General features: G+C 43.7%; 1 protein-coding gene and 1 long non-coding RNA gene across 12 annotated transcripts in view; one reads left to right on the top strand and one right to left on the bottom strand.

Annotated features, from left to right (window-relative positions):
- LOC107969247 (uncharacterized) overlaps nt 1–26,216 on the top strand; it is a 310,186-nt gene that overhangs the window by 36,277 nt on the left and 247,693 nt on the right. The window contains exon 3 of one of the 11 annotated variants that reach the window (XR_010153267.1): nt 12,810–13,022. The exons of 9 other annotated variants lie outside the window; for them this stretch is intronic. This is a non-coding gene — a long non-coding RNA (uncharacterized LOC107969247). Of the gene's footprint in view, nt 1–12,809; nt 14,795–26,216 lie in introns of those variants that run through there. One more of the 11 variants, XR_010153263.1, reaches the window with a different exon arrangement.
- LOC744735 (CMT1A duplicated region transcript 15 protein-like protein) lies at nt 5,720–6,981 on the bottom strand. The gene is made up of 2 exons (XM_001161630.8): nt 6,620–6,981; nt 5,720–6,479 (listed from the first exon to the last, which is right to left on the bottom strand). Exons 1-2 carry the CDS (start codon nt 6,882–6,884, stop codon nt 5,899–5,901), a joined length of 846 nt encoding a protein of 281 aa, XP_001161630.4. The 5' UTR covers nt 6,885–6,981; the 3' UTR covers nt 5,720–5,898.

The following is a 26,216-nucleotide window of genomic DNA, read 5'->3' on the forward strand; positions in this document are numbered from 1 at the left end:
ATAAAGAATATAAAAGTTTCCTTTATGTTTCTCTTTAAAATATAGCTGAAGTCTGCCTCAGGCAAAAAGACAAGCAGAAAACATAAATGCATACATAATTCAAGAACAATAAATATTCATTTTAAAATGAATAAATGTTCTGCAGGATATTGTAATAGTTTTCTCAGGGAATATATTTTTCTAATTCTTATATCAACTAACAGTATTTCTGTGGCATCTCCAGGTCCTCTGTGTTTAAGTCCTCCCTAGAAACTGCATTTCTCTCCTTTTTCCTGCTACTTTGGATCTCAAATGTGCCTAAAAAGAAATACTTTTAACTTCTCTGGTTTTTCTTTTTTCAAATATTAACTTGTAACTTGCAGTTGTAACATGGTTGTTGCTAGCTAGCGGTCAAGTATTTGTCCAAAAATGTGTTCCTAGAATACCTTCATCTTATAGTCACTCAATCCATAATAGAGTTTAAACATTTTTCCATAATATTTCACAGAATATTCATGTTTTTACATAAAAAACACTTTTAATATATGAACTATCTGAAACACACAGCAAAATCCCAGTTATATGACATCAATAGCCATATACTAAAATACACCTAACAATATTCATATTAAACTCAAATTTAATATATGTTAATATGTAGGCATATTTACTTATACATAAAGCTGTAGATTTCTCTCTATCCTTCCCCCGTACTTCCCAGAGGTAACCATTATCTTGATGATGATGTTGATGACAGCAACAATGATGATGATAATGATGGTAATAAAAACCGCAAATTTGCTATATGCCAGGCAGTATTCTAAGCACTTTACATACATTAACTCCTTAAATGTCCACCGCAGACATATGACATAGATACTATTATTATCCCTCATTTTATAGATGAGAGGTTGAGAAAAAAATTGGTTAAGCAGCTTGTCCAAGGCCACACAGCTGGTGTGCCAGGATTCCAACACAGGCAATCTGGCCCTGGAGCCCTTTGCCATATCCCATTGCTATATGGATATTGCTGTGTATCATTATATACTTTCTCTAAACATGTATGCAACCATAAAAATCTATACATAGGATTTCTCTCCTTTTTAAAAAGTATATAATCTTATAACATTTATGGGGTCTTTTTCCAGTTATTTTGCTATTATGAACAATGTTGCAATGAATAGTCTTGAATGTACATCCTTGTGCATTTACTCTCTGGTAAACATCTAGAAGCCAAATTTCTGCTTGGTAGATTACTCATATTAACATTTTTTTTTAGTTATTCCAAAATTGCTCTTCAAAGTAATTGTACCAATTTGCAGTTCTGCCAGCACTGTATAAGTTTTCCGTTTCCCGCTAACTCCGTCAATTCTTTGTATCATTGAGTTCGCTGATTTTTGCTCATCTGACTGATGTGAGGTGGTATTTCATTATTCTCATTTGCACTCTTCTTTGATTGCTAGAGAGGTAAGAGCATCTTTTCATATGCTTGTTATCTATTTATGCTTTTTTTTCTTGGATTTTCATTTTGTCTGATTTTAAACGAATTCTATGACATTCTGCTGAATAAAGTGAGTTACATAGGTTGTAAACACCTTCCCATGGTAGCTATTGACCTTCTTTTTGTTGTCATCTTGATACATGGAAGTATTTAGTTTAATGTAGTTACATTCTCAATACTTTCTTTTCTCAATATGGTTTACGCTTTTAGCATTATAAGTAATATGGCAGTACTCAGATGTCATCAAGATATTCTTCTATATATTCTTTTTAAATTTAGCTTTTCACATTTAGGCAACTTTGAGTATGCTATGAAGTAGTACCCAATTTTACCGTCTTTCATATAAATAGTTGAATCTATCTTTTTCTATATGGTGATGTCTCAGCATCATTTAATAAAGACTCTCATTCTTTGCCCAGTGATTTGTGATGTTATCTCTGTCATATTCCACATTTACATATCTAAGTGGTTTTATTCGTACGCTCTCTATTCCCTGTGGCAATATCATATTGTTTAGTATAGTTTTACATGATAATGTAGTATCAATATTCAAAAGGATAACCACCCTGCTTTTTTCTTTTCCTCCTTCTCTGCCTCCTTCTCCTCCTTCTTCTTTGCAATTGTCTAGCCTATTCTTGAATTTTTATTCTTTCATATGCATTTAAGAATCATCTTATCAAGTTCTTCGAAAAACCCTACTGAAATTTTTATTGAAATTGTATTGAATTTATATGTGAATTTGGGAAAAATTGTCTTTTTTTTTTTTTGACAGAGTCTCGCTCTGTCACCCAGGCTGGAGTGCAGTGGTACAATCTCAGCTCACGGCAAACTCGGCCTTCCAGATTCACGCCATTCTCCTGCCTCAGCCTCCCGAGTAGCTGGGACTACAGGCACCCACCACCTGGCCTGGCTAATTTTTTTTGTATTTTTAGTAGAGACGGGGTTTCACCATGTTAGCCAGGATGGTCTCGATCTCCTGACGTCGTGATCCGCCAGCCTCGGCCTCCCAAAGTGCTGGGATTACAGGCGTGAGCCACAGCGCCCGGCCAATTTCACAAATAGATTTTTTTTCTTACTGTAAATCTTAGCAAGCTCAGCATACGAATTTTTTTTTTCCTTAAATTGAAAGCTTTTACCCTTTCACTTAAAGGCAGCACTTTATGGCTTCTCTTGGGCTGCTCTGGCAATGTGTCTTTTAATTGGTGTATTTAGATCATTACATTTAATATATTTACTGATATGTTAGGGCATAATAATTTTTTGTTTTCTGTTTGTGTCTCTGCTTATTATTTCTGTTTTCTTTTTCCTGCTTCCTTTGGGTTGTTTGGACATTTCCTTTAGAATTATATTTCAATTTCTATATAGTTTTTTTTTTTAAAGAGTATCTCTTCATACAGATTTTTTTAGTGGTTATAACCAGCTGATGCTGCTGGTTCGAGAGCCCTTTGGCTGAGAAAGCAGATAGCTCACCAGCCCGGCAGCCTGGGTCTCCAGGTAGTATCAGGTCAGGCCAACGACACTGAAACATTTGTCCACCCTGAGAGGACTCTGAGCACCTGTGGCTGAGGCCAAAGGACCACAGGGCTAAGGATGGGGAGAGTCCAACTCCAGTCGATATGCATACCTTGGCAAGCTTCTCACTACAGCCCACTGTTCATGGCGAAGCTGGGCCTTGCAGATCGACCAGAAACCCCCACGATATGCCACTTTCTGCCCCTATGTCCTGCGTGTCCTGGGCATTGGCCCTGTCTCCCTTGGCAAACACAGAACACTGTTCCATCTCAGAGATTGCTTCACCAGAGAAACAGATGCATTTATGGTACTGTAAGTACTATAGTATATGTGTTGCCAATTACTGTAAAGTCGTAAGTATTTATAATTCTGGTTCTGATTTGATGGGCACTTGAGGTAGCTGTGGGTGGGAGGGTATGCTTATTGTCTGAGGAGACTCACAACCATTTCTCAGGTTTCCCTTGCAGAGTGTGTGCCGTTACCAGTGGGATAGTGGGTGTGCCAAGGAGAAAAATGGACAGTTAGAAAAAATCCCAAGACTAGTCTATGCAGAATCTCTCACCTACAGACAGGGCATTAATAGCCCGGTGGTGGGTGAGCGGCAGAGGCCAGGACTGGACTCAGACTTTTGCCTCACAAAGCTGTGAGGACTCTGAAGGTCCTGCCCCTGCCTCACACAGCCTCGCCAGGAGTCTGCTGAGCACCTTTGAAACAAGAGCAGGGAAAAGATGAAGGTCTGGGAAGCCACTGAGCTCACAATATTAATCTACACTGGTCACCTTTGTGTTAGAGAGTGTGTGTATCTGTGTGACTGAGTACATGTGTCTATGTGCATAGATATATCTGCGCGTGCCTGTCTGTATGTGCACATTATATGTTGATGTGTATATATGTCAGTTCTATGGCTGTGTACCTGTGTGGATATGTGCACACTGGAATGTGGGTCCCTGTGTGAGGTTGTAACATTTGCTTGCATGTGAGGATGCATATCTATGTGTAAATGCTCTCATGTCTTGCATGTTTAGTGTGTGTGTATCTGGGCACACATGAGTGCATGTGTAGAGATATGTGTCTGTGTGTATGCTTGCTCTCCATGCATCTGTGTTTTTATATGTGTAACTGAGTGTATTTCTACATGTGGGGGTGACTGCGTGTTCCTCTTTGAGGATCTGCATGAATGTGTCCTTTTTGCGAGATTTCTCTTCCCATTCGTCTTACATCTCTCTCACTAGTTAAGTGTTCCCCATCTCTGTGCCTCCTCTATTCATTCTCTCTCACCAAATGAGCTTCTAAGCACCAGTCTCCCTCTGCCATCAGATTGGCTGTTTTCACTGCACAGTTCTCTTCTCACCCCGTACTTGCTTTCTTCCCCTGCCTTTCTCTGCCTGCTTTTGTCACAGTCTCATTGCTTGCTGACTTGGAGGCTAGGGCTGGTCTTCACTTACTCTCTCCCTTCCTAATTTCTAGCCCCAGTGGGCAACCCTGTCTTAGCCCTGGCTGACCTCCACAGTGAATCATCATGTTCCTGCTACTTTCCTGACCCCTATACTCAGCCTGGAATTATTGTAGGAGATAGCAAGAGCATTCAGAAGAGTCAGTTGGTTACCAGTGCCTTGGCGTTTACTCTTTTATGTCTTAGTTCCTTAGCTGGGGGTGGGGTTTGATAGGGAAGGGGTGGTATAGCTAGAATGCGAACTAAGAACTTCTCCATCTGCTTTACTTTTTCTTTCGTTGACAAAATGTCACCTTTTCTACTCCAAACTGACCAAGAAGTTGTATTTGCCGTTTGTGGCTACTCACGTCCTACTGCCCAGCCAAGGGACCCTATAACATCTCAGTCCAATGAGTTGGTTGAAAAGAAGAGAGGGAGAGAGGTCACTCTCATTTTCGTATCACAATTGCCCTTCTTTTTAGCAAGTGTATGAACTCACAGTGCTTTTCTATGAATAAACCATGGATCACATGAAAGATCATTTTTCTTAAAGAAAAAAAATTCCCTAAACCCAGAGGGGACCAGCAAATACTTAACAGGAGATTAGAGATTTCCTGTGAGTGCATATGGTGCGGGGTGACCTGATTCTGTGAAGCAAATGTTATTGTCCTCCTTAAATTCATGTGTTGATTTCTAACTCTATGTGATGGTATTTGGAGGTGGGGCCTTGGCAGGTGATTCAGTTCATGAAGGCAGGGACCTCATGAATGGAATTGGTGCCCCTTCAAAGGGACTGCAGAGAGCTCCCTCATCCCTTCTGTCATGTAAAGACACAGTAAAAAAGATGGCTGTCTATCAACCAGGAAGTCAGCCCCACGGAATCTGCTGACAATTTGACCTTGGATTTTACCATCTCCAGAACTGTGAGAAATCAATTTTCTATGCTACCTAGTCTATGGCATTCTGTTTTGACACCCAGATTAGCTAAAGTAGCAGCATATCAACTTGCACATATAATTCTTGGAAACTGTGATGCCAAATCCTTGATGGCAAAAGGTGAATGATCTGCCGGAGACATGAGCCTACATCATCCCTCTTTCCACAATAAACCAGAGAGTCAAAACAGGCAAGAGTAGGTCAAGGTCTTCTAAAAGCCATACCTGAAAGGTTTCCAATAACAGATGACTCGATGGTAATTCAGCCACACAAACAACCACAACAAAAGACACAACTATCCGAGATTTTCAGGATAGCCTCAAAAACACCATCTAATATTAGGGAGTTCAGAAAGGTGAGAAGTTTCAGAAATCAAACTTTATTTATATTTCATTTCATAAACTTGTAATTCTAACACTATTAATAAATGCTAGGGCAGCTGGTGGCATGGAGAGCCTGGAGCACAACAGCTGTCTTTAAAAGCTTTCCTTGCTGTACCCTTTGGAGCCACCTCCTGGTCCCCTCAACCCCTGCCCACCTAAGAGCCCGTTCGGGGCAGCACATTAAGGGCAAACAGCCTGGATGCCCAGTTGCAGACACACATCCATGCCTGGAGGAGAAGATTGCGTCTGAGAGCAGGAGGAGCTGCTGGAACTCTTCTTCCCAGCCTTCTTTTAATGCTCTTGAGCACCACCTGCACAGAGATATACCCCACCAGCATCAGCACAATAAACAGGCCCTGCAGCAGCAGGGCTGTGGTTCTAGTGAATGAGAGAAGCCTCTCTCCAGCGAGGTACAGGAGTCCAGTCTGAATGCCCTGGTCTTCGCCTCCATGTTTGCCACCATGCCCAGGACTAGGGGCAGCATGGGATCTGCTGGCTGGGGCTGTGCTTGTCACCCCCTCCCTCCCACTTCTCTCTCCAGCCACGTTTTCAGCTCCAGCATTAAGGCCAGTGGCTACAGTAGGTGCCATGATTTTAGGCAGCTCCTGGCTGAGTTGGTCCTTGGCTGGAGCTCCCTCCACCTCCAGCGCTCTCTCTGGAGGGGGCTCTTCCCATGCTGGCTTTGGCTTGACAGCTGGTGCCGCAAGTGCTCCTATTTCTGCGTAGGGACCAGGAGCTGAAAAAGGAGAAAGGGTCACCAGCATCAGTCACTTTCCACTGGAATTTCCAAACACAGAGACAACCTCACTGAATTCAAAGGAATTCCAGCCCAAAAGCACCGCCCCCGCAAAGTCTTCCAGGCTGCAGCCACCTCACCATGTGTCTGTGCCTCCGTGGGCTCCCGAATCTCCTCCTGGACAAGGACAATGTGCAGAGGCAGCCCCGATGGGATCTCTGGTGTGGCCTGGCCTGCTAGGGCCTGCCCCGGGCTGTCCTGTGGTACCTGGGTGCGCCTTCTTACAAAGGGCCACAGGCGTCTGGGGTGAGGGATGAGCCTTCTTCGGCATCGTCGGAAAAGGCTCTCACTCCCTCCGTTCCTGAAGCAGCAACCTCTCGAAGTGGGGAAGCAACACGAGAACATCTTGCTCTCTTGAGCGTCTCCCACAAAGTGAGCTGGTTACGGCGCTGACTCTAGGATATGGGTGCCTGGTTACCAGAGTTCTAAGTTCTGTTCGTGTGTGTCATCATCGAGGAAGTGAGGTCGCTTCTTTACGGTTCTGTCCCCTAGGCCCCTTCCTTCCATAAGCCTACTCAGGACTCCACTGGGTTACTGACTACTCACCCTCCCCTCAGGTCACCTCCTTACCCGTACACTGTTATGTCCACCCAGGGTCTGCTTGGACACCTGTGCCTGATGTTCACCAGGGGCCGGATGTCGTCCTCAGGCCTGATGTCCACCTAGGGCCTGATGTCTGCCTTGGCCTATGTCCCTCTTGGGGCCTTGTGTTCACCTGGGGACTGTATCCAGCTGAGGCCTGATGGCCTACTGGGTCTTGTTGTTCACCTAAGGCCTTGTGTCCACCTGGGGTCTGGTGATCACCTGGGGCCTGGGTGTCCACCTGAGGCCGGATGTGCACCTAAGGCCTGAGTTTTCACCTGGGCCTGATGATCACCTGGAGCCTTGGGTCTAATGTCCACCTGGAGCCTACGTATCTACCTAAGGCATGATGTCTACCTGCGGCCTGATGTCCACATGAGTCTGGTGTTCAACATGGGCCTGCTGTCCACCTAGGGCCTTGGTGTCCATCTGGGGCCTGGTTGTCAACTTGGGGCCCGGTATACACTTTGAGTCCAGGGTCCACCTGGGGACTGACGTCTGCCTGGAGGACTGACGTCCTCCTGAGTGAGGTGGGAGGATCTCTGGAGCTCAAGAGGTTGAGACCACAGTGAGCTGTGATTGTGCCACTGCCCTCCAGTCTGGGTGACAGAGTGAGACCCTGTCTCAAACAAATAAACAAAAAGCCACACAAATTATATAGCTATACAAAAATATTTTGTTTCTTTTTAACCTTATTCTATGAGCTTTTTTCATTATTTATTTATTTTACTTTTAAACCGTTTGTTGTTAAAAAAAACAAGACACAACCAAACACTTTTGCCTAAGGCTAAGCAGGGTCAGGATCATCAATTTCACTGTCCCCTACCTCCACATCTTGTCCCACCGGAAGGTCTTCAGGGGCAGTAACAGGCATGGAGCTGTCATCTCCTTGATAAGAATGCCTTCTTCTGGAAACCTCCTGAAGAAACTGCCTGAGGCTGCTTCACAGTTACCTTAAAAAAAAGTAGTAAGCATATACTCTAAAATAACAATAAAAAATATAGGATATTCAATACATAAAACAATAACATCAGCATCTATTATTTTCATCAAGCATTATGCACTGTCGATAATCGTATGTTCACACCCACATCACCACAAACATGTAAGCTCTGTGGTGTCCAATGAATCTGCCTTTCTTTACCTACAACTGTCTTGGTAAATTCTTTTACCACCCATCCCACTGTCCCAGAGAGTCGCTGCTCCCCTACGACACTGAGTAAGGAGGAGATACAGCTGACACCACCTGGAAATATTCCCTGAGGCCAAGCTCAGGCCACAGATTATGGTGAAGCCTCCAACTTCCACACTGTAAGCCACCAGGGGCCTGGTGGCCCCTGTGACCAGGCCACAGGGAGCATCTATGGATCAGGCACTTACAGAGGCCCCAGGGTATACCCCAGCACACTGGAGGCCCCTCCCCACACCCACAACCCCAGACATGTATACAGGATCCACACTCCTGCCCACAAACACCAGGTAATGCATGAGGGGAAGGGAGGCTGCCTTGAGACTAAGCACTGCCTCACTACCTAAAAGCACTCTGTCATCATGAGGGTGAACCAGAGATTGCCTGGACTGGCCGTTTAATCCATCACTTTGGCCCTTGAGTTACTAACATTGATGCAACTGTCCAAAGTTACTAACTTTGGGTTTTCTGCCCACCTAACTGCCGGAAGCTAAGATGGCAACATCAGTATCAGTCAAATAAAGCAACACGCGTTAACTTAGTGACCACTACACAAGCTCACCAGTACATCCTTCTGGTGCCACCAGGATGCCACTTACTCCTCTACATAAGAGAAAGGATTTTTAAAGTAGAATATGAATTATTGCTTTTTATGGAGATGCCATTATTAAATTTTATAATTGTCTTGCTTTTTCCCAGGTGTGACATATAAACAGTTAAAATTGATTCAAGATCATTAAATCATGCAATAATTTTTATATACATTATCTGCTGAGTTGAATATTACATAAGTCTTCTCCAACCCATAGGTAATCTTACAAAGACAGAGACATATTTTTTAAATGACTGAGCTTGATATCAAACAATATAAAGGCTGTTAAGAATGCTGAGATGGATTTGTTTAATAGATGTCAAACCGGCCTTCTTTCACAGGAAGGGCATATGGCCGCTGCACTTGCACCGGACAATTTATCTGTGTGTCCGTGGACAAGATGTAAAGAAAAACAATGAATAACATCCAAAGCAGTGAAAACATTGCAGCTGGGCTCTGGAATTCTTAGTAGAAACCATGAAAAGGCAATGAAAACACTTAGAGCAATTGCAGGTTAGAAACTGGGATTCACAGGAGCTTAATGGAGCACATGATGTTAAGCGAAGTGAGCCAGGCACAAAAAGACAACTATCACGTGATCTGACTTACGTGGAATGTAAAACAATTGAACTCATGGAAGCGGAGAGTAGAATGGAGGATACCAGGGGCTGGGAGGCAGGGGTCTGGGGAGACGGTGAAAGCGTTCTAAAGTGTAGTTAGACAGGACAAGATTGCGCCACTGCATTCCAGCCTGGGCGACAGAATGAGACTCCATCTCAAAAAAAAGAAAATATTCTTGGTCAGGTGTGGTAGCTCGGCACCTGTAATCCCAGCTACTCAGGAGGCTGAGGGATGAGAACCCCTTGAACCCGGGAAGTGGAGGTTGCAGTGAGCCGAGATCATGCCACTGCACTCCAGCCTGGGCAACAGAGGGAGACTCTGCATCAAAAAAAAAAAAAAACATTCTTGAATAAAAACACAACACCTTTAATTCCATGCTATTGTCCTTTATATATTAACTTGTAGAAAAAGAAAACATTTATATAATGAAATTTATTATTCTACTTTTGATTAATATGTTCCCCTTTATATCATGCAGTTTACTTCTTAATCAGTCTCCATAATCAACTGCATTTTTTTTTTTTTTTTTTGAGATGGAGTCTTGCTCTTGTTGCCCAGGCATGAGTGCAATGGCATGATTTCGGCTCACCTCTGCCTCCGGGGTTCAAGCTGTTCTCCTGTCTCAACCTCCTGAGTAGCTAGGATTATAGGCATGCGCCACCACGCCTGGCTAATTTTGTATTTTTAGTAGAGATGGGGTTTCTCCATGTTGGTCAGGCTGGTCTCGAACTCCCGACTTCAGGTGATTCACCCGCCTCGGCTTCCCAAAGTGCTGGGATTACAGGTGTGAGCCACCGCACCCAGCCATATTTCCTTACAGATATTAAATTTGAAGCATTTGTCTTGTAAGATATCCTTTTGTCAGTTTCACTTACTGATGGCAACTTTCTACTTTGAGTAACATGATTCATCTCTGCTGTCTCGATCTCCTGATCTCGTGATCCACCCACCTCAGCCTCCCAAAGTGCTGGGATTACAGGCATGAGCCACCGCACCCAGCCAATTTAATTTTTCTTAAACTGTAATTTCTATAATTTTATTCCTGTCAACATTTTATAGGGAAGTTTTGAAACACACAGAAAAGTTGAAATTGTTAACATCTAGATACATACCTGCTAGATATGTACCGACTAGATTCTGCAATTGCCAGTGTTTTTCTCATCACATTTCTCTCCATATGCATCAATTCACCTTATTTTTAGATGCTTTGCAAAGTAAGCTGCAGGCATCAGTACATTTCGCCACTAATACTTCAACATGCATGTCAAGCATTAGCTAGGGCTCAGTATTTGTTTATAGCTCTATTTTAGAGGTCAAGTTTACATACAGTGAAGCCCACCAGAATAGATCTCGTGTACAATTTGATGAGCTTTAAAAATACAGTCACGTAGTCCAAACCCTCATCAAAATACAAAATGTTTCCATTACCTCTGAATTCTTCTCTCATGGCCCTTCCCACCAGCCCCACACCCATGGTCCGTCCGTTCCCTCATTTCTAGCAACCATTGTTCTCATTTCTTTCACGGCTCTTCCAGCGCGTCATATGAATGGGGTCATTGAGTCCAGTACTCCAGTGTTTTTCACACAGCACAGCCCTTCTTTTTTTTTTTTTTTTGAGACGGAATCTCGCTCTGTCACCCAGGCTGGAGTGCAGTGGCACGATCTCGGCTCACTGCAAGATCCGCCTCCCGGGTTTACGCCATTCTGCTGCCTCAGCGTCCCGAGTAGCTGGAACTACAGGTGCCCCCCACCACGCCTGGCTAATTTTTTGTATTTTTAGTAGAGACGGGGTTTCACCATGTTGGCCAGGATGGTCTCAATCTCCTGACCTCGTGATCCGCCCGCCTCGGCCTCCCAAAGTGCTGGGATTACAGGCATGAGCCCCCGCACCCAGCCTCAGCACTGCCCTTCTAAGACTCATCCATGTTGCTGCTTTCATCAGTAGTTCCTTCTCTTTAATCCAGTGGGTGGTGTTTTTGGCCACAGACTGAAGATAACTTTGACTTTAGTGATTCATGATCTGACACTTCCTGCCAGGCCACTCTTGTTATTTCTAGCAGTGTTAGCTTTGTCTAAACACCAGCAAACTATCTGCCAGAGGAATTCATTCAATCACATTACTTGAAAGGTAGATGAGAGGTTGTTGGAACTGGTGTCTATCGGGACAGGGCAGGCTGGTGGCTGTGGCCGCAGCAGTGGCATCACCTCCACACAGTTGTCATCGGTGACTCAGGCCCATCAAGAACACTGCTCTCTTCTACTGCCTGCAAGCCAGAAGGCTGTGCTGGATCCTTGACTCCCACAATGCTTTTTTTTTCTTTAATTGTAGAAAATATATGCAACATAAAATTTAACGTTTTAACCATTTTTAAGTGCATTAAGTCTATTCACAGTGTTGTGCCACTATCACCACCCTCCATCTGTAAAACTCTTTTCATCTTGCAAAACTGAAACCCTATGTTTGTTAAACTCTAACTCCCCATTCCCCCCCACCCATTAGCACCTGGCACCCACCATTCTACTTTTTGTCTCTATGAATTGACTCCTCTAAATACCTCATATAAGTGAAATCAGAGTATTTGTCCTTTTTTTGAGTGGCTTTTTTTTTTTTTTTCTGAGAAGGATCTCGGTTCACTACAACCTCTGCCTCCCGGGGTTCAAACAATTCTCCTGCCTCAGCCTCCTGAGTAGCTGGGATTACAGGCATGCACCACCACGCCTGACTAATTTTTGTGTTTTTAGTAGAGACAGCGTTTCACTATGTTGGCCAGGCTGGTCTCGAACTCCTGACCTCGTGATCCGTCAGCCGCATCCTCCCAAAGTGCTGAAATTACAGCCGTGAACCACCGTGCTTGGCCTTGACTGGCTTATTTCACTTAGGATAATGTCTTGAAGGTTAACCCATGTTGTAGCATGTGTGTCAGAATCTCCTTCTATTTAAGGCTGAATAATATTCCATTGTATAGATATGCCCCATTTTGTTTATCCATTCTTCTGCCAATGAACTCTTGGATTGCTTCCACCTGTTGGTTAACTATGAATAATGCTGCTGTAAACATGGATGTGCAAATATCCATTCAAGGGTCTGCTTTCAGCTCTTTTTGGATATATAATCAGAAGTGGAATTTCCACATATAAGGAAGTTCTGTGTTTCATTTTTCGAGGAAACACCATACTGTCTTCCACAGCAGCTGCACAATTTTATATTCCCATCAACGGTGCATGAGGCTCTCAATTTCTCCACCTCCTTAATACACTTGTTATTTTCTGTTTTCTTTGATCTCAGCCATCCTAATGCGTGTGATACACCCTGATGAGTGTACCTCATTGCAGTTTCGATCTGCATTTCCTTCATGATTGGTGAGGTTGAGCATCGTTTTTGGTGCGGCCCATCCGGATTTCACATGAAGGATGTTCTAAGAAGGAACTGGAAGACTGGTGTGGCCCACTCAGCAGGAAGACCAGCTTGGTGGCAACAGAGAGTGGTGAGAGTGGCAGGGTAAGGGCTGAGGGGGCAGCCAGAATGATCACGTTGGACTTTTGGGCCACGGTAAGGAGTTTGAGTTTGATTCTGCATGAGATGGCAGCCCCCAGAGGGCTTTGCGCAGGGACATAGCAGGATCTGACTTAGGTTTTCAAAGGATTTCACTCTGGCTTTCTGACCACAACAATTTTTTTTCCCCAATGGGGCATCATCTGGGACTAATTATCCACTGATCACACTTAGCAATAATATTTATCATCATCATCAAAACACACAGTGGGGGTAAAAAGATTTATGGGTTACAAAATGCCTCCACATACATCATCTCACTCAATTCTTGGGGCAGTTTCTGTAGCCTCCAGTCTCCTTGGCGGAGTGCCTCTTCTGAGCTGTCTCCTAGGACTGGCCCCCTTGGTGGCTTGGCATGCCATGAGAGGAGGCTGGGTGTGCCTCTCATGATCACAAAGTGGTTTGGGCGTCTTTGGCGGAGAACACAGCTCTGGCAATAATGTACTGATTTTGGAGTTTTCTTGAAATTAGTCCATCTGTTTATAGCTAAGCCATGGGTGCCTGTGCAGAAGTCACCTAGGAGCCATCCCATGTTTCTCTTTAAATGCCATTGGTCCTTTGGCCTTTGACACTATAATTTTTTCTTAGTTGGCTATTCATTGTCACTGTTTCTTTATAGAGGGCTCGTGAAGATTCTGCTCAGTCCTAATGAGTTTCAGGACCCTTCTAAGGAGTTTTAGTGGCTCTTCCCCAGGAAGAAGTGAAATTCATGCATACATGTATTTTTCCCCCATTGTGTATTTATGGTGTCCAATGTGTACCATTAACTATGACAAACATTGCAGGCGCAATGATGAACAGACATAATTTCTGGCGCCCTGGATCCAGGGAGATTAGACAGATGGACCAAGCATAGGGAGTGTCGACAAGGAGTGAGGGTGGGTGACACACAACACTGCACATGCACTCCAAACCTGTGGGCAATGCACACGCACATACAAGCGCATGTATGGTGAGATCCCTGCATTCATACAGAAGGCTGTGCGGGAAGACTGTCTTCCTTCAAATGCCTGCTGGCAGTCACCCAATCAACACCTTCATTCTTTGACTGAGGAATGAGGCCCCAGATCCAGTTAACCACAGAGAAAATCCTGCAGGGCAAAAGATGGTCCCTGAGACAAACATGCTTTTTTTTTTTTTTTTTTAAGAAATGAACATGTTACGTTTTACGCAAGAGTCCAAAGTTCCAATAGTTACATTGATCCAAAATTGTATCCTTATCATAACATCTAAGTGCCCTTTCTGTTTAGGTCTCAGCTGCAAGACTGGGTGATCAGGGCTGGTAGACTCTGGGTCCCTCCGTGACTGCAGTATGATATCAGAGGCACTGGAAACAACTTTCCTTTCTTCCTCCCCTCCAGGGGCTTGAGATTCCTTCAGTGGGGTTGGGGGAGTGCCAGAGGTATGGGGAAGCTTTGCAGGATGCCTTGAGCCTCAAATTGGAAATACTATCGAAAGACGAAACAGTGACTGAAAATCATAGGATGCTGTAAATGAGGAGGAGCTCATTCATTCTTCAGAAAACATTCCTTGAGCACCTACTATGCGCCAGGCTGAGGTTGGATGCAGGGGATAGATACAACACTCTCTCCTCTCCTGGAGCTTACACTCTCCAGGCAGAGAAGAAGACAGTAAATAAAAAAGAATAAGATAATACATAAACAGGAGAAAATATTCAGAGATTTTTAAAAAGAGGCATGAAAAAAAAAATAGAAAAGGGCACCAGGGAGAGAAAATTGGTAGCGCAGACTAGCTTAGTTGGTTGCCCGAACCAGGCTCTGAGACAAAGATTTGAGTGCAAACCATTTATAGAGGAGATCATGATGTAAATACCAGCAGAGGCGTGGGAAAGTGGTCAGAGAAAGCCTCAGGTGGAGTCACAGATGTTGATGTCCAGAGTCAGGAGATTGCAATGGCTGGTGCTGACTGGATGTGCTGGAACCAGCAGTGCTCATCCTACCAAGCACAACGTCGCTGTGCACCACATTTCCTCAGACCTGAGACTAAGGGTGAGCAGGAGGTAGCCATGGAGAGATCTAGAGATAGAGAGCATTTGCAGCAAAGGGGACAGCATGTGCCAAGGCCCTTTGGGGTACCTGAGAAAAGGACATGAAGGCCCGTGTGGCTGGAGGGCCCCAATCCTGCAAGACCTGCTGGGTGAAGTGGGTGAGGCAGGCAGGAATTGCAGCCCTTTGCAAGGAGATGGCACCACTGTATGTGCAATGGGAGGTAGGAGGTTCTTTGGGGGTAAACCTGCTCTACTTTTCACTGGATCACTTTGTTGGATCATGTTTTTAGAGTTGCAGGAAGGGAATGGCCATTTGGAGTAATGGTGAGTTGGGGGTGGCATCTCAGGGACAGCGCAGGGTGTAGAAAGCAGAGTCTAAGACAATGACCACAGACAGTGCCAAGCTTAGAGCTGTGGGAAGGGCCTCTCTTTTGTAGTGCATTCTGCTTTAAAATGAAAACAACCCAGGCAGGGACCCTGGTCTGTTTTGAGGATGGCCAAGCCTTGAAGAAGAGGAACAATTAGATAGTAAAAGGATTGGAAAATGGGGAGTTTCCAGCGGCCATTTCTTTGTGTCACCCGTGATGCATTTTGACAAAGTGTGAAGCAGGGAAAAAGCCGCTAGATTGCAGGACCGTTTGGCTCTGCTCGGCAGAGCGGCTAACAGCGAACGCTTGCAGACAACGGGGTCTGCTCCTCCAGTTATGAATTTGGAACCGAAGCATGCAAAAAGAGATTACAGTTTAGCATTCACCGCAAGCATTCAGTGAAAAATGAGACTGTCATGCCGGCTGGGACTCAATCTACAAGGGAAAGTAGGGACAGAGGAATGCTGGCAGCTGAGCATGGACCATGGGCAGAAAATGCCCAGGCTGGAGGCTCAGGGTTTCAATGGCTTTGGGTGAGAACGTCTTCTTTTCGGCTATTAATTTTACCCTTCCTTTTGTCTCCGACCCCATGAGGCTTCTTCTTCCTTATTTTTCCTAGCTCACTCTCTATTAGAAATGTGTCCCCTGGGTTTCAAAATTAGGCAGCTGAAATGAAGGCTGTTTCAATTCTGGAGTTAGGGGAAGAGAAAAGCATTAAATATATTCAAACCATGACAGTACCTTAGAATTGTGTAAATTTTTTGGAGACGTTAAAAGTCATCCAATCCAAAGCCCTCTTTTCAGAGACGAGAAAGCAAAGGGCTAGAAGAACCAAGTGACTTCTCCAGGTTCCCACGGCCTCCTGGCTGGCAGATCCAAGGTTAGAGCCTAAGTCTCTTGACTTTCATGCCAAGACTCTCTCGGTGACACCCACAGACTTATTTTTCTCCTTTATTTGTGGGGAAACTTGAGTTATTGGCAGAGCTTATTCAGAGTCACAGACAGCTAGAGGCTTTGGTTGGCTATGAAGCTTTGCTCCTTCCCAGACGCTTGGACTGTGGAAGAAACGCCCGTGACTCATTAGTCGCCACTCTTTCCTTTGTGCTAACACAAATGCCATGCCACAGCCTTGGCACTGGAATTGCACGGGATTGGGTTTGGTACCCTAAAGGGGCCAGGGCCTGGGGATACAAGTCCAATCCTAAGGAGAAGGAGTGAGACAATAGCAGTGACTAGTGAGCTAGAAGGGAAATTGTCTGCAGAGCCCAGAAAGTGCAGTGGTTAAGGCTAACCCTCCAGAAGCAGGCTACCCAGATTTTCTATTCCAGCCCTACCTCTGACTAGCTGTGTGAACTGGTCAATTTATTTAACTTTCCATCCTTAAAGTAGACATAAAAATATACATAACTATATTGGTTATCTATTGCTTTATAACAATATTACTACAAACACAGAAACTTAAAACAACGCATATTCATTATCTTACAGTTTCTGTGGGTCAGGAGTCAGGCATGGCTCAGCTGGGTCTTCTGCAAGGCTGAAGTCAAGGTGTCTGCCGGGATTGGGGTCTCGTCTGAGCCTTGACTGGCGAAAGATCCCCTTTCAAGCTCACTCAGGTTGTTAGCGAAATGTATCTCTGGAGGGCTTCATTTCTTTGTTGACTATTGGCTGAAAGCCACCCTTGGTTTTTTGCCAGGTGGGTCCCCAACGTGGCTACTTGCTTACTCAAAACTAGCCAGGGAGAGAGACACTCCAGCAAGTTGGACACGAGAATCTTACATAACGTAATCACATAATCACTCACCTATAATTACGTCACCTTTAATGTTTCTATTGATTAGAAGCAAATCACAGGTTCTGCCCACACTTGGGGGGGGTACAATTATTAATATGAAGGTATGGATACCAGGAGTTGGGATCATGGGAACCGCCTTGAACGTCTGTCCACCACAATGCCTTATAGCAGCAGTCCCCAACCTTTTTGGCACCAGGGACCCGTTTCATGGAAGACAATTTTGCATGTGTGTGTGTGTGTGTGTGTGTGTGTGTGATGGAGTTTCGCTCTTGTCACCCAGGCTGGAGTGCAGTGGCGTGATCTCGGCTCACTGCAACCTCCGCCTCCTGGGTTCAAGTGATTCTCCTGCCTCAGCCTCCCAAGTAGCTGGGATTATATAGGTGCCTACCACCATGCCTGGCTAATTTTTTGTATTTTTAGTAGAAACGGGGTTTTGCCATGTTGGCCAGGCAGGTCTCAAACTCCTGACCTTAGGTGATCTGCCTGCCTCGGCCTCCCAAAGTGCTGGGATTACAGGCGTGAGCCACTGCGCCCGGCCAGAAGACAATTTTTATGGGAGGCAGTGGAGGGGATGGTTTTGGGATGAAACTGTTCTACCTCAGATCATCAGGCATTGGATTCTCTTATGGAATGTACAACCTAGATCCCTCATATGTGCAGCTCACAGTAAGATTTGTGCTCCTATCAGAATCTAATGCCACCACTGATATGACAGGAGGCAGAGCTCAGGCTGTAATGCTCCCCTTCTGCTGTGTTGCCTAGTTCCCCACAGGCCACAAACTGGTACTGGTTTGTGGCTCAGGGCTTGAGGACCCCTTCCTTATAGGGTTATTGTGAGGAGCAAATGAGTTAATATCTTTAAAGCTCTTAGCCGAAGACTTTCACTCAGGAAGCACAGTAACTGTTGGTTGCAGTGGAGGTGGTGTTATTATTATCATCAGGAGAACACGATCCTAAGTTAGACTTGCTCTTGAAAAGTTTTCTACCAGTCTTTAGGGAACCTGGGATGATAAGCTTGAATTTAAACAAATACCTGCTGTAGCTAACAAATGAAGTAATTTCAATAACATTTCTTACTTAATTTTATTTTCTATTAGTTGGGGGCTGCATGGTGAGTGATAAATGCACAGGGTTTGGAGTTTGAGGGGCTATGAATTTATAGACAGACAACAAATGTTGGCTGTCATTTTTATTTTTGATTATGCACCTCATTGGTTAAAAGTGTCTCATCGTGTACTTTCAATGTGTACATCTTCATTTATATTGTTAAACGTGCAAAGTAAGAATGACAAAAGATTGAGATAAATAAGAAATAAGCAACATTTTAGTGTCTTTCTAATCCTGAAGGCTTCAAACTATCATTAGCTCATATTTCAAGGTACTTTTGATGAAGTATGTCATCAACAATGGTGGGTATGCATTCATATTGCAAATATAATTCAGTGTTGGAATAAGAATTGCTACAAAAAAAACCAGCAAAAAATATGAAGCTTTGAACATTTTTTGGTCAAATTTAATTAGTCCCATTCTTTTCCTTTCTCTGTTTTTCCCTTTCATAATGTGGCTGGCAGAGAGATCAAATGGCAATGGGAGAATGGACAGTTTAGCTATTGTTGCTTTGTGTCTACACTAAGGGTCTGATCTTCCATCTTTAGCATCTTTGCTTGAAGCCTTTTAAGCCACTGGTGTATTTGGTAGGGGTTGATTTAGGTTGGAATAGATTTTGCAGTCATTAAATTAATTTTATTGTTCCCACATAAACAGGGATACATCACAGTCTGCTTAAAGTTACTAGACGAGGGAGGATACCTCTTTAATCTGACCCTCCAACTTCATGTTGTGGATGTGTGTATTGCATGTGACGTGTGCCACCTGACACGGATAGAGTGAGGGTGCTTGTGTAAAGCTGTATATTGAAAATTGGAAGAGTTTCATTTCCTATTTTTAAAAACAAAAATAAAAGTAATTCTAACATATTATCCCTGTAGATCAGTGCATTACCTTATATCTCCCTTGGGAGATGTACACACAATTTGAAGACTCCTTTTATGTATTAAACCACACAGGTTTGTTTTCTTCCAGACTGCTCTTTGGCTTCATGGACATGTGCCTGGGAATGTCTCTCGTGCCTGGCAGGTTGGTTGGGCTTGTTGCATGCTCACATCCTGCCAGCAAAAAAGCTGCCCCACAGAGCTGCCAGGTGGCTCGGAGCTCCCAACCTGAAAGTGGTTGCATTTCAGAAAAGTGTGCAAAGTTGGCAAATGTGTCCAGGCCAAGAGCTGTGAGGGACCTTCTCACATAGGCTTCTTGATAGAGTAAAACTGCTGACAGCACCAGAGCCTGCAGGGGCTCTTCTGTCATCCCTGTAAACAGGGTCACACTGGCCTGCTTTATCTCTCTGTGCAAAATGCAGATTTAATAGGAAGTGCCCTCAGAATCATTGCTGCTAGGTCGAGGCTCCAAAGGAATTAGGGATATAACAGTTTAATAACTCTAGAAAGAGCTTAGGCGCTTCGCTGTGTCGGGTATCTCTGAGTTAGCTTCTGAAAAATGAACTTGGGACATTAAACCCTTTTATCACTCAGATAGAGCAATATGGGGAAAATCCATTCCTTGGCAGGGGATGAGTTTACTGGCTTCTGAAGGGGGTGTGTGTTTGAATGTGATAGGGAAGGGAGCATTTGTCAGAGTGGAAGGTGGATCAAAAGACAAATGAATTCTTTCAGTTAAATAAGAGCTTTAAATTATCCCACTTTGAACTGCTTCAACCATCAGCAGAATGTACTACACTGAAATGCAGCCTGTCTTTCCAAGGTCTGTGGATGGCACGGTGGTCTCTATCTGTTAATGCTACATGTTAAAGGAACAGGCAGTGTTAGGGCAGATGGCCAAGGCTGGGGAGGCAAGATAAATGTCTATTTAGTTGAGCAATAGAGTCGCTTTTGCTAACCTATTCACCTAGAAGCCTGCAGAAAATTTAGCCTGCAGAGATTTAGACACGACTGGCTCCCCACATATTGGGTGGGCTAGAAGTCTTCCCTCCAGACTGAGGTTGGATAAATCAGGTTAGCTTAGCCCATGGTTTCTAAATTCTGATGCATGGAGTCCTGTCAGGGTTTACCTTCTGTAAAGATTGAAGAGTGGCCACAGATTCTACCCATTCTTTTGTTCACAGCCTTGCATTGTGCCGTTACAGCTCCCCTCATAGGTGGGTGAAGATGTTTCTCTACTCTCTAAATCTTTTTTGGGCATGTGACTTGCCTTGGCCAGTGGGACATTAGCAATCACAAGGAAAGCAAAAGCTTAAAAAGCATTTGTGCATTGAGGCTTGCCCTTTGGATGTTCTTAGAAACCCCTGCCTACCCCTCATGAAAAGAATCCCAGGCTCATCTACAGAATGATGAGAGACAGGGGCCCAGGTGTCCCTGTCATCTCAGAGAGCCAAACCCTGTAAGTAGGTGATGGGCTGACTGCAGATGCAGGAATAACCCCTGAGATCTGCAGAAGAACTGGCTAGCTGAGCCCAGCCCAAATTTCTGACTTCCAGAATTATAAACTAAACAAATGGCTACTGTCTTAAGTCAATAGCTTGAAACATTGGTGTTATGTAGCAAAAATTTCAGGCAGAAAAGGAGAGAAAGCACTTTTAGGCAGAAAAGAACTAAAGGAGAAATCTCCAAATTTGTTTTCACATAGAGCATCTCTGATTTGTTTACTCTTTCATTTAAGTTGTTGTTTGAATGAAGTGTTTTGGGGGTATTGATGGTAGGGGGAGTCTTTCTCTGGCTTAGTCTACAGCATCCTAGAACATTCTTGTTGCTGGCAAATGAGTCCTGAGTCACCAGTTCTGAAACTGCTGCATATGGCTTTATAGTTTGGAAATTTGGAAAGAGTTTTTAGGGATGACTAATCTGTCCCCTAGTTATTCTTTTGTCATTCAAAGTGCCACATAGCCAGGCATTTCAGTTTAGCATTAGTTCCCACTGGGAAAAACAGGAGGAAGTCAGCTGTAGATTTGTTGTAAGCTATTTAAATGAGCAGACATTTGGCTTTGCTCACTAAAGGGGAAGCTTTTGTCTTTACATTCTAGAAATTAATTATCCCCACAATCATATCACGCTGCTGCTAATGCCATAAGACAGGATTTGCACTTGAGGAGGAAGTGGGAGTTAGATTTATTTTTGGAAGAAATGAACCAAAGGAAAGGTACAACCTTATAGGCCTCTAGATAAGACATAAAGAAATTCAGTCTTTGTATAATTTCTTGCTGCATAGGCATGTCATGATTCCATTAGCCTTTTAAATTACTATGAAATTATCTATGCACACTAAACATGAGTAGCATTTTTTCTGTCTTCCATTATTCCTTCTTTTTCTAATAGTGTCCTGTTTTCCCTTTGTGTTACGATCCTCCTTCGATTGCAGACAGTCTTAGTGGAGCTGTAGTTCCAGGTGCCCTTCCATCCCTGGGGAAGGTTAGCACATCGTCTGAGCTCAGCCAATTAGATGCTCTCACCTAAGAATTTGAAAGCTAAACAAATAGTACAAAGACAGAATATATGGTTGTGGCTGATTCACACAATTGGAAGTGGTCTAAAGAGCCTGTCACTATGGTTCTTTATCTGTATGCCCAGGGTTGACTCTGGTCTTGTTCTCTTCAAGGTACATTTCCTTTAATTCTGTAAGCTACTCTGTACCCTCCCAATTAATTCCTTTTTTGTTAACATTAACCAGAGTTGAGTTCGTTGGCTGAAACTAAAGAACATGGTTGGCATACTTTTCTTAGCCAACACTAGCATCTGTGGTAGTCATAAGTAATCTGGTCCTTCACTCCACCTGGACATGTGGTCAAAAAGTAACTTCCTGCCATCTTTCAAGATTGGTGTGGCTCATAAAAACTGAGTGGAAGTGTCACTTTCAGGCAGGAGTTTTAAGAGCCAGTGCAAGGTAGACCTCATTCTCTTGCTCCTGGCATGGTGGCTATGGATAAATGTAATAAGAGCCTCCATCAGCCTCAATCCCTGAGGAATTCTCATGAGCAAAACTCTCTGCTCCTCCTCCCTTTATACAGATTGGGCATATAAAGTGAATGATAAAATAGCCTTTGTTAAGACGAGCCACTGGGATTTTGGAATTGTGTGTTACCACAGTATAAACTGTCCTATCTTGAATCATAAACCACCCTACGTGGACAAGGCCACATCCATATTAATAACTCATCATGCAACCTACCCTTGTAAGTCTCTACTTGTTTTGCCTGATCCCCATTCTGGCAAGAATGAATGGCACCTCTAAGAGTGTTATAAACATAATATCATTCATTCATTCTATAAATATACATTGAGTGTCCAACATTGATTTTATAATCACTTTGAGTTCTTTGAGAAATTTTAAGGAATGTAACGTAAAATCTCAGTGAACAAATAATCGAATTGGGGAAATAAGACTAATATGAATTAATATCAAACAAAGGCAACAATATAAGAAGTACGAGCCTGGGCACGGTGGCTCATGCCTGTAATCTCAGCACTTTGGGAGGCCGAGGTGGGTGAAGCCCAGGAATTCCAGGTCAGCCCGGGCAACATGGCAAAATCCCATCTTTACAAAAAATACAAAAATTAGCCAGGTGTGGTGGTGTGTGCCTGTGGTCCCAGCTACTCAGGAGGCTGAGCCAGGAATATCACTTGAGAGGTGGAGGTTGCAGTGCACCATGATTGAGCCTCCGCACTCCAGACTAGGTGACAATGGGACCCTGTCTCAAATAAATAAATAAATAAATAAATAAATACTGCAGGGAATCTATAAATGCCTATTTAAATGGTAGGGTCAAAAAGCTGAGATTCAAGATGGAACAGATAATTTTACTGAAGGGCAGCCTTTTCAATAAGACAGAGATTTAGCTGGGTCTGAAAGTTTGGATTGAAATGGAAAAAAAAGGACTTTGCACAGAGAGGAGACACATAAGCAAATTTACAGACTGAGCAAAACAAATTTAGGAAATTAATCTGATTCAAGTGGAAGTAGTAGTAAAAGATAAAACTGGAAACGTAGAGCTGGATTGGAGAGAACCTAGAGGGAGTTTAGAAAATTTCCTTGGGTGATGTGGAGTTGCTGTGTTGGCATGAAACATTGATTAGAGGGAGTAATAATGAGATAAATATGAGAGTTTGGAAGATGAATCTGGAGGAAATATTGAAGGGAGCAAGGGACTGGTTGCAGGGAAACTAGCTGGGTGGCTATTGTGGTAAACTGAGGATGACATATTGAGGATCTGGAATCATCAGGTAGTAGACAGAATGATTAAAAAGAAATGCAGAGGCCAGGAGTGGTGGCTCACTCTTATAATCCTAGCACTTTGGGAGGCTGAGGTTGGCAGATCATGAGGTCAGGAGATCGAGACCTTCCTGACCAACATGGTGAAACCCCGTCTCTACTAAAAATAAAAACATTAGCCAGGCGTGGTGGTGCACACCTGTAGTCCCAGCTACTCAGGAGGCTGAGGCACGAGAATTGCTTGAACCCAGGAGGTAGAGGTTGCAGTGAGCCAAGATCATGACACTGCACTCCAGCCTGGGTGACAGAGCAAGACTCTGTCTCAAAAAAATAAAATAAAATAAAATAAGAAAGAAATGCATAATACAAAATACAAAAAAAGGAATTCAAGAAAATTTGGTAACCGACATTGTAAAAAGAGAACAAAAAGAAAGTGTTAACAGGATTCTGGAGTTATAATTCTAGAGGATGGAAAGAACAGCATCCTCAGCAGAAATAAGGAAGACCGGGGGAGTGGGGAATATGAAGACAAAATCAGTGTTACATAGGATGATTAACTGACGAACATGCCGGTAGACTCTAGGACATACATGTGATGCTTCCTTACCAGACAATCCTGCCTAAATGTGCTACATTCCATTTTAGTTCACGATGACACCATTTATAAGGCTTCAGATGAAACCTCCAAGTGATCTCCACTTCAGTTCTTATTTCTCTCCTTGCAAGTAGTTACCCACAGTTGCTAATTCTACAACTTCAAGGGATTCCATGTTCCTTCCTGTATTTTCATTCTCTGCTTATTCCCCATTTCTGGCCCTCCCTATGCCTTGCCTCAATGGAAACAATGGCTTTGTGGTGTTTCCCTGCCTGTAGACCGCCTTACTTTTTTAGATCACTATGACTTGTCTTCATAAAATGCAGCCCAACTAACTGCACACCCCATGTGGCCACTCCTCACACTAAATAAAACATGAGCTTTGTTTGTTTTTGTTTTGTTTTTTTGGCATAGAATTTGGATCACTCTGACCTCAAACCTCCGTGGACTCTAAACTCAGAACCAGTGGCCTGCTGTAGAGGCCACACACTCAGATGACTTCAATAGTCAAACAAATGACATGCACAAGGGTGGCCGATGAACTTTAATATTATAGAGATCAGTGGGGCCAATGAAAAATTAGAGAAAGTAAGACCCTATTTTAAAGGCATTCACATTTAAGTTTTTGAGAAAAAGGCACTGAGTGGAACAAACAAGCCTTCCTGTTACCCCCTTCTCCCAACACCTGGGTGCAAACCAGCAGTGAACTACCTGCAGTGAGCTTGGTGTTTCCTGCCCAAGTCCCGTACTCTCAGACAGGTTACTCAGGCTATTTCCTCATGTTGGAAGGTTTCTCTTCCAAAATTCTTCTCCCTGATGCTTAGTTCCTCTTTCCTCTGCTCTTGAAGAATACATTTGCTGGGATCCCTGTTTTTCGTCTTGATTTTATTTTCCCTGGTGGAGTAGTTCATTGTTTGCTTCCTTGTCTTCACTGGACATGGCTCAAGAAGATGTTATACTTCCCAAGATCAAGGAGCACACGCCATCACTCTCTGGCAAAATGTCAGCACTCAGCAAGTGATCAATAAATAGGTGTGGAGTTGACTCTCATTCACTTAATTTCATGCACCTTTAATCAGCTCTTTAATCATTGGCTTTCAGTTGATGAGTCCATGACTTCACTCAGATGATCAGATGCAGAGAAAACCTCATGGTTCTTTTCATGCTAAACCGCACAATCAGCTACTTCATTCAGGTCTCTCTTTTTTTTTTTTGAGATGGATTCTCACTCTATTGCCCAGGTTGGAGTGCAATGGTGCGATTTTGGCTCAGTGCGACCTCTGCCTCCCAGGTTCAAGTGATTCTTCTGCCTCAGCCTCCCAAGTAGCTGGGATTACAGGTGTGCACTACCATGACTGGATAATTTTTGTATTTTTAGTAGAGACAAGGTTTCACCTTGTTGGCCAGGCTGGTCTCGAACTCCTGACCTCATGATCCACCTGCTTCAGCCTCCCAAAGTGCTGGGATTACAGGTGTGAGCCACCATGCCCAGCTTCATTCAGGCCTCTTGCCCTCTGGTATAAACTTCCCCTTTTTCCTCTAAAATGGCCCTGTCTGATATCAGCCCTGGACTTGTCATATTTTTCCATGTGGCAGAGAAGGAATAAAGAGAGTCCCATATCCAGGTGCACCTGGCCTGGTTTCATCTACTCTCCTTGACAGTCCTACTGCTCATCATTCATGAATTTCCCCAAGTCATTTTCCCATGGTAATTTTTTCAGATTTCCCCTTTGATTTAAGTGCTACACCCACCCCTTAAGCTGATGACAAGTCTCTTACTATATAAAGATCAAGACCAGAGTTCCTTCTTAGTCTCACCACATTCCTGATTTTTTGTTTCTTCTCTTGTACTTCTCTAAAATCTCAGATGAACAGAAACCTCTTCTTGGCAGACAAAACAAATCTTCCAGCTTTGAACCAGCTCCTAGAAGCAGTTGTAATGCTGAGTTCATTTCAAAGCTAATGGCCAATCTTCTCATTAAATGCTATCTTCCTCTGACACCTAGTTGGTTGGCAACATCTTTTGTATTGTTGATGTCTTGGGTCCTGTCTGGGCTTGAGCCCTGAGTTATCTGGTTAACCTTCATATTGAATAGACTCT

The sequence above is a fragment of the Pan troglodytes genome, chromosome 19 (genome assembly GCF_028858775.2).
Source record: "Pan troglodytes isolate AG18354 chromosome 19, NHGRI_mPanTro3-v2.0_pri, whole genome shotgun sequence".
Classification (NCBI taxonomy): Eukaryota; Metazoa; Chordata; class Mammalia; order Primates; family Hominidae; genus Pan; species Pan troglodytes.

Coding starts and splice junctions, on each gene's coding strand:
- LOC744735 (XM_001161630.8), bottom strand. CDS start 6,884: ATGTTCTCGTGTTGCTTCCCCACTTCGAGAGGTTGCTGCTTCAGGAAC. Junction 6,480..6,619: donor CACGGAGGCACAGACACATG/GTGAGGTGGCTG, acceptor CTCCTTTTTCAG/CTCCTGGTCCCTACGCAGAA.